The sequence below is a fragment of the Triticum dicoccoides genome, chromosome 3B (genome assembly GCF_002162155.2).
Source record: "Triticum dicoccoides isolate Atlit2015 ecotype Zavitan chromosome 3B, WEW_v2.0, whole genome shotgun sequence".
Taxonomy (NCBI): domain Eukaryota; kingdom Viridiplantae; phylum Streptophyta; class Magnoliopsida; order Poales; family Poaceae; genus Triticum; species Triticum dicoccoides.
Window position 1 is genome coordinate 289002977 of NC_041385.1, and position 9116 is coordinate 289012092.

The 9116-nt window shown below is 40.4% G+C and overlaps 1 protein-coding gene across 1 annotated transcript in view; it reads left to right on the plus strand.

Moving 5' to 3' along the window:
- Positions 1 to 2463, plus strand: part of LOC119275937 (fimbrin-2-like) — a 7359-nt gene extending 4896 nt beyond the window's left edge. Inside the window, exons 10-13 of the mRNA XM_037556874.1 lie at positions 3 to 160; positions 1214 to 1310; positions 1576 to 1667; positions 2002 to 2463. Coding sequence (XP_037412771.1) covers positions 3 to 160; positions 1214 to 1310; positions 1576 to 1667; positions 2002 to 2175 — 521 coding nt within the window. The 3' untranslated portion in view covers positions 2176 to 2463. The remainder of the gene's footprint in view (positions 1 to 2; positions 161 to 1213; positions 1311 to 1575; positions 1668 to 2001) is intronic.
- Positions 2464 to 9116: the final 6653 nt, after the last annotated feature.

The following is a 9116-nucleotide window of genomic DNA, read 5'->3' on the forward strand; positions in this document are numbered from 1 at the left end:
AGCTTTTCTCTGGCAATTGATGCGGTACAACATACTACAACTGCTGAAGAATCTTAGATTTCATTCGAATGGGAAGGAGATCACAGATAATGACATACTATTATGGGCTAACAAAAAGGTCAAGGATTCTGGAAGACAGTCTCAAATAGGAAGTTTCAAGGTTTGTATACTTCAATGTATTTTATTAATGCACATCATGCTTTGAAAATATCGTATCATTTTACAGTCTGCCAAGTTGCTTTATGTGAGTTTCCTGCAGAATATTCTTCATTACAACGATCTCGTTGTATAATTTACAGATACAATATGCACTCATAATATATACATATTCTAATCAGGACAGTCAATTGAATTATGTGCTTGGGATGAGTTACAGTTTGTTCTTAAAGTAGTATGAAGGCATGAACTAAATTGCCGCATGCACTTATGCTATCTTGTCTAAGTTAGGTTCCATCATAAATCCAGAATAATCTCGAGAGTGGAGTTTTGGAGTTTCTCGAAAATTTTGAAGTATTTTTTTTTTAAAAATGCACATGAACATAGAGATGTATACTAGATTCCTGTAAAATTTCATGATGAAATAAGCTTTGGTGTGAGCTGCACAAAAAAAAAGACTTTTATAGTGAATAGTTCATGTGGTAGAAATACATGATTTTTTTGTGTAAATCTTATCATCATGAAAATTTACAGAAATGTAGTATACATCCCTAGGTTCATGTGTAGTTTTTTCAGATTTTTTTGAAACTTGAAAATACAATTTTTGATTTTTTTCAAAAAAAGAGCTCCAACATGCATTTCCGAATAATCTCTTACTATTCACTTATGCTATATTTCTAACTTAGGTTCTATCGTAAATCCAGAATAAACTACTACTCCCTCCGTTCAGTATTATAAGATGTTCGGATGTATGTAGACATGTTATTATGTGTTTGTTCACTCATTTCAGTCTGTATGTAGTCCATATTGAAATATCCAAAACGTCTTATAATTCGGATTGATGATAGACCATCTTATAATTTGGAACAGAGGGAGTACATTTCAATAATGTAACTGTGAAGTGTAATAATGCTAGTCTGAAGGGCCACTATTTGCATGAGGAACTACTGTCACTATCACTTCTAACAATATGTCAAGCATCAGTGTCCATATCGCTGTATCTTCCCCTAATTTGCTGTTCAGGGTTTGTACGATAAACCACAAGTACTAATTGCAGGATAGAAGCCTTTCAAGTGGCATATTTTTTGTCAACTTACTAAGTGTTGTGGAGCCTCGCGTTGTGAATTGGAGCCTTGTAACCAAAGGAGAAAAAGGTTGGATGTCTCATGTTTCTATGAGTCCGAAAATCTCCTATCCAATTTTCAATTAAGAAATGCTAGTGCATAGAAATTCAGTATGTCTTGTTTTATTATGAAAGTATATACCATTTCCCTTGTATTATATCCTCATAGTGATAGGCAACACATTATAGACACACTTAATTATATCGCCAGTGTTATTTGCAGATCACTAGATTTACTAGTACTGTGTATGCTTTTCAGAGCTTGTTAACTAAAATTTTATATGGTTTCGGCACAGATGAAGAAAAACAAATGAATGCTTCCTACATCATCTCTGTTGCTAGAAAGCTTGGTTGCTCCATCTTCTTGCTGCCAGAGGATGTAATGGAGGTGAGGCATTTGATTGAATTCTTGGAAGCCAAAACTAGTTTCATACAGTTAGTTGCAGATTAAGTTTGTGAATGTTTATTACTCCCTCCGACCCTGAATCATCAGCTGTAAGTAAGCTGAATTACACCAAGTAAGCTGAATTACACCAATGTTGGGAGTTAAGCATATATTGCATTTTTTAAAGAAAAAACTAGAAACTAGATCATTTTGGTGGTGTGATGCCCCGCTTGATAGTCTATCCGAGCAGCCTCAAGTAGTGGACCATGTTGGACCATATTCTCTTGTGATATCAACTAATTAACATTTGCAATATGATTTTGGCAATTTGTCTCAGGTCAACCAGAAGATGATGCTGACTTTGACAGCAAGCATCATGTATTGGCATTTGAAAAGGCCAACATCATATTCAGTGGACCCTGACAACAGTAGTTTGTGTGAGACAAGTTCTATCTCAACTTCAGATGACTCAGCATCTGAATCATCAATTGATGATAGCGGAACTAGATAGATGAAATTGCATGGTCTGACTGCTATTTCAGGACTCGAGATTCTATATTCTTGATTCTTTGCTATAAATTGGAGAGCAGACGCATTCAAGAATGAAGGGGAGAATGGTGAAAGAGTTTTGTTTGTTTCATTTGAGGTTCTGTAGTGTGCAAATTGATTTGGTGAGTAATGTACAACATCCTGTAAATATTGACACAGGTAGCAAGTATATGTAACATCATATAGTGGCAGTTGTTTATTCAAAATCCAACCACACTGATTAGTTTGTTGAGCAATTTTGCTCAGGCGACGTCGGTGACTCATGTAGTAATTTTTGGCAATGATTTAAATTGCTATGTCACTTTGTGTTCCTATCCTAGCTACAACCATTATAGCGCCAAATAACTGCGCTATTTTGGCATGGCTTGCTACCAGCTATAGCTGAAGCTATTACCTAATTAGTGTACAACGACAGAAAATAGCATGCAATCATTTATACATGTAAATTTAATCCAAAATGATCACATATGTGTAACTAAATAACATTAGAAAACAACACCCAATCTTCCTTGGGAGATTGTTTTACCTTGGAGCTTTGGCCTACTGGCGACTCTCACCAATACTCATTATGACTCAATTTGGAAATAAAATAAATCACCTACTCATATGTTAATTAGTTAAATGGATTCTCTTTATTCCTTACTTTGCTAGTGTTTTTTTGTAAGGATTTTTTTCTGCTTCTTACATTGTAAATAGCTTCCATGGTAGATCGCGATAGTTAACATGGCTATAGTTCAGACCTCCCTGCGATGTCGCATAAAAGCTATTTAAAACCTGGATTTTGGAGAGAACCTTAAAATGAGTTTGTAGGGCTGAAGCCCATCCTCTCGTCCCGCCACGAGAACAACACTGACAACCTGTGGATAAAAGGTTCCTCAGACTTTGGGTGTCACCAAGACCGGTGGTGCGGTGAGATATCTCTTCATTTCTTGCAGTGCTTGCTCGGCCTTGGGTGTCCAATTGAATGGCCTAGATCTTTTGAGAAGCTTCATGCGCATTCTGCGCAAGATGTCAAACGTCTTTGCCACATCTTCAAGGAGGGTAGACTTGTTCCTTGTTTCACACTGAGATCGTCAATGTAGGCCTCCATGTTGCGGTCTACCACTGAATTCAGCGTGATGCACATCGCTTGCTGGTAAATGGGGCCGGCATTATTCATGCCGAAAGGCATGCAAATGTAGCAAAACGTCCCCACTAGGTTTCGGCATGCAAATGTAGTAGAACGTCCCCACTGGGGTGATGGATGTTATTTTTTCTTCGTCCTATTTTGCCATGCAAATTTGTTGGTAACCTGAATACACATCCAAAAAGCACAACACATCACACTAGAATCAGTGATCTGATCTATGTGGGGAAGAGGATACGGATCGTTGGGGCACGCCTGATTGAGGTCGCTGAAGTCAATGCACATCCGCATTTTCCCATTTGCTTTAGGAACACCACAAGATTGGTGATCTAGTCAGGATGGATTACTTCCGGGATAAAGCTGACTTTCTGAAGCTGCTCTACTTGATCTCATATAAATTGTTGTTGCTTGGGTGCCTGGCGATGTACCTTTTGCTTGATTGATCATGCACATGGAACACAAAAAAGTGGTGTTCGATCACCTCCCTCGTGACCCTAGGCATATTCGCTGGTTGCCATGTAAATATGTCGTCATTTGCCCGAAGGAAGGCGACGAGGGCGCGCCATCGTTGATGGGCGTGATGGCTGCCGCATGCAGCCTTTTGGCACAGAACACGACATTCAGGAACAGTCCCCATGGTGAGATAAGCATAATGCGAGGCCACCATGAATTTGGCAAGCGCTAGGCATCCAAGCATTACTTTTTACGGGATCAAACTCGACCACAACAAAGTCGATGGCCTAAGTCTGAAAGTTATTGGAGTTGCCTGCTCGAGGGGCATGGAATGATCGGGTGTAACGCTGAGAAAAGGTTGCGTCGGGCGGAGACGCTCGAGCGGGATCTGCATCTTCTTCAGACACGTGCCCCTGTCCAACAGCATCTTTCTCACCGGGATGTTGGCGACCGTGTGGGAGAACACAAATGGGAGCTTCTTGATCGATGATGTGCTCGGTGTTGTCAAACTAGATAGGGACATCTAACCACATAAGCGGTCGCGAGGACCCGACCCCTGGGTGACGGAGTCGAATCCAAAAAATTGCGGGTAGGTGGTCCCGAGCTAGTAGTCTTGACACGATGGTAACCGGGGAACGAGTTTTTATCTAGGTTTGGGTTCTCCTTATTTAACCCTACGTCTTGCTTGGTTTGTATTGATTTGAGATGGAGTACAAAAGTATAAGTGATCTACTACAAGATCGTTGTGTGTCTAGATGATCTAATGATCTAAGTTGTGAGATGATCTATTGAGTAGTCTGGTCTTGGCTTATATAAGTTACTAGAGGCCTAGGATTACAAGAGTCCTAGTCGATTACGTCGGTGGAGATTAGTCCTCCACGAATATAGTCCTTGTCTTGAATGACAGGGCTTCTTGATTTCTTTGTAGATCGCCATGGGCCACCCAAAGTGGCCTAATACATCTCAAACATATCTATAATTTTTTATTATTTTATGCTATTATAATATCACTTTTATATACTTTTTACAGTATTCTAATATTATTTTCTAGGCTAACCTACTAATATAGTGCCTAGTGCTAGTTGTTGTTTTCTGCATGTTTTTTATTTTACGGAAAATCAATATCTATGGAGGTTAAAAAAACCCTGACGATGTAATACAACTTTTTGGGGCACGAAGGTTCTAAAAAGAACTTGAGGGAAACGAGAGGAGCAACAGGGGCCCCACATGGCCATCTTGAGGGGCCAGGTCCTAGGTCATGTGGGCCCCACCTACACCACCTATGTCCATTCCATTGCCTATAATTTCTATAAACACCGAATCCTTCGTAAGATTTTTATCCGAATTTTCTGCTGTTGCAAGCGTCTCTTCCGAGGAGATCCAATCTAAAGGCTTGTTCCAGTACTCTGTCAGAGGGGGAATCCATTGTCGGAGGCTTCTTCATCAACCTTTCGGTCTCCATGACCATGTGTGAGTAGTTCCCTTAGGACCTTAGGGTCCATAGCAGTAGTTAGACGTCTCTCTCTCTCTCTCTCTCTCTCTCTCTCTCTCTCTCTCTGATCTTCAATACCATGTTCCGAGAGCTGCCTAACACGATCATGATCCATCTGATGTAATTTATGGATTTTTTTTGTTAGGATATGATGAATTGTCACTTTATGATAAGATTTTTCATTGAATTCAATTAAATATCTTGAGGTTTTCTTGCTGTATAATTGAATAGATTTGTATGTTCTCTCATCTATCTATGTTCTTTGTCCAAGTTTGATGGGTTTATTTTCAGAGGGAGTGATGCACTATAGTGGGTTCTAATCTTGTGGTGTTCTATATCCCAGTGAAAGAAAGGGACAAGACACGTATTGTATTGTTTCCACTAAGGATAAAACAATGATGTCTCATCATATGGCTTGATGTTTTACTATCTACATTGTGTCGTCATGCTTATTGCAATGCTCTATTTCTTGTAAACATAATACTTTGAGATGCATGCTGGATAGCGGTTTTCGGGTGGAGTATTAGTTGTAGATGCAGTTGGATTAATGATCTACTTATCACAGACGTAATGCCTATATTAGATTATACCATGAATGATCATAGTCACAAATATAAATTTGGCAATTTAATCACTGCCCAACTGTAATTTGTTCACGACACCACACTTGTATGCTTGAGAGAGATGCCACTAGTGAACCTATGCCCCCTGGGTCTATTCTCCTTTACTAAAATCTTCGTTACAACTATTACTTTTTCTTTACCGTTTTACTTTGCTACCTAGTATGTCTACCAGTTGCACTTTAATCTTGTAACTAGTAAGACAAGGGGATCGACAACCCTCTTGTCAGGTTGGGACAAAGTTTGTTTTGTGTTTAGTGTGCAGGCACCGTTCACTTTGTTTGTTGGGATAACTCCTTTGGGTTCAATAAACCTTGGTTCTCTTACCAAGGGAAATACTTACTGCTAGGTTACATCACCCTTACTCTTTGGGGATCCCAACCACTCTTATGAGAGAGCAAGCGTGGCCCAGGATGGAATCAACAAGGTGGTCCTTAGCCCAGCCCTTCAGACCGGGAGTCGACATGGTGAGAGGCCCCCTAGACGGGACACTATCGCCGGGGCCATGGCGTCACCTTGCACACCATCAATTTGAACTGGTGTTGTGAGGTGGGGAGGGATGCTGTAACACCCTGAGTTTTGACTCTTTCTTCTTTTCCTTTTCTACATCTGATGTTTCATTTTCCTTTCTTCACGGGCTTCTTATAGAATTGACTTGCTTGGACTTAGCAAACTAAAAACACTTAAAATGGGGTTAACAAGTAGCCACCACCAGTGCCTAACCCTATGACCTTTCCCACTCATGTTACCCCTCCCTCTAATTTTCCCTTTATGGTCTATTCTTTTTCAGAAAAGAATAAAAGCACCCTAGTGTTGGAAATATGCCCTAGAGGCAATAATATTTGTATTATTATATTTCCATATTCATAATTATAGAGTTTATATTCTATGCTATAACTGCTATGATCCTGGAATATGCGATTGAATGGAAAACTCATATGCACATGTGGATGATAAATGGTTAAATGAAAGGTTCCTAGTCTCACCTCTTGGACTAGCTCAAGTGTTGTTGATGACCATGTTTTCCGGATCTTAGGATATCATTAAGTGTAATGATGATCCTAAGACAACATTGAGATTATGACATTGGGAGAACGATCATATTGAACCGACCCAGTCTTGTTTGTTATGATTTGAGTTAACATCATATGCATTCAATTGTAATAACACGAAGTGTTAACATGTGATATTGCTCCTTAGACTATGAGAGTATCGTGGTCACTTCTTACCATACGGCGGGCTTTGAGGTTGCTCAAACGTCACCTGTAACACGGTGATCATAAAGACAACTTACGGGTTCATCCTAAAGTTTGACAAGTGGCCAGATAGCTCGAGAGTGGGATTTTCTCCTTCGATGATGGAGAGATATTCTTAGGGCCCTCTCGGTGTGATGGCATCGATCATTGTTCGTCCAGACATATGTGATTTCATCACGGAGATGTCAAAACACAATAACAGAAAGAAGAACAAAACCGGTAACGATGATTTCGGTATAGTGAGCATATTGATGGCATAGGAGGATACCGATGCATCTCAGGTTTTGTGAAGTATTGTGAAGCAAAGGAAACATCACATGATAAAGTAAGGTTCACTCGAATATCTTTCGTGTACTCATAGGGACCGATACATAAATCCATGGTCCCGCTACTGGTCATTGAACGAACGGTTTCATTCATGTCTATGAGTTACCGAACCTACGGGGTCACAAGCTTAAGGCAATGACAATCTGTTGAGTGTTAGTAGGACGGGAGTGATGATAGTATATTTGTGGAATTATTTCATGAATATTTGGAATAGTTCCGAGAGGATTCAGAAGCGTTTCGGGGTCACCGGGAGGGTTTTAGTGAATATCGGGCAATACGGGGTATTACCGATATATTATATATATGTGGAAAATGTTTTCGGAGATGTTAATATTTAGAACATTTTATATTTAATTTAAATATCAATGGGCCTTAAAGGGCCAAGAGGTGGAGGGGGTTATGGGCCACATAGGCCCATAAGGAAAATGGCGCCCCCTTTCCTAGTGGGGGAGGGGGATTGGACAAGGGGAGGGAGTCCGACTCCCTCTCCCATGGAGGGCGCCCCAAGGGGGACTTCCCCCCTTGGTGGGTGCCCTCTCCTCCTCCTCCAACCTACATATACTAGGTTTTTTTGCTCTATTGTTATATACAAGTTTTGGAGCCTCCTCTAGTTCTTCTAGTTCTAGTTGGTCCTAGTTGACTAATTAGAGCTAGGCAATCCTCTTGTCATCATACTTAGAAGCCCAGTGTGGTTCTAATCTCCCCCCTCTAATTCTCTGGTGACGATTAGCTCTAGACGGTGAAGCGCTGCCGAATTGTGAAGGTTGCATGCTTGTAACCAAGTAGAGAGGTCATGCTTTTGGTCTTCGGTTCAAGGGACTGTTCGTTGGCGGTACGAGGGATCATTCATCAATGGTTCGAGGGACTTCAAGTATGATCTGCACCGACACGTTCTTCTTCCGCTGCAACTCGGTGACAGTAAAGATCGTGATCCCAACCCGTTATGAATCTTCATATTGATCTTGGGTGATCGTAGGTGCCATTTTTTTTGTTTTCTACTACGTCCCATCATGAGCAGTTATATGCGTAAGTGCAGGTTGCGATCTAGATCACATGCGATTGTGAGGGTTGATGTTCTTTCTATGCTTCCCTCGAATGTTGCTTCGGTTCAATTCATCTATGGCATGGTGCCACTTTTCACAAGGTTCTAACAATCGATTGGCTTTGGCTGTCGATGATTTGCTAACAGTTCCTTGGGCTTCACCATAGTTGAGAATAGTGAACCATCGCATACACAAGAGGGTGCCAAAGTTGGGTGATCTTCTAGGGGGTCACACGTATTGACGAAGTTTAGTGTGGGGCTAGAGATTTTTAATTAAGTCTCTTGTTTCACACATCTAGCATCAAGAATCATCGCCTAAATTGTGGACGTAGGTAGCTAGTATTACTTGTTAAAATTGGTTAACCGCGTAATTAAATTTTTGCTAAAACTGATTAGTGGACATTTAACTTGGTTTTGCAGGGTATGCATATGATGTGGTATAGCCTTCATCATGATAATGAGTTTATGTATGAGATGGTTATATGTTGTAATGTTAAGTGGCCTACGTGTCATGGCATGATGGCTGGAGTCATGAGATTGCCATGTTAATGTAAATTTTGTAGAGATAGACTACAGGTTACAGGTGA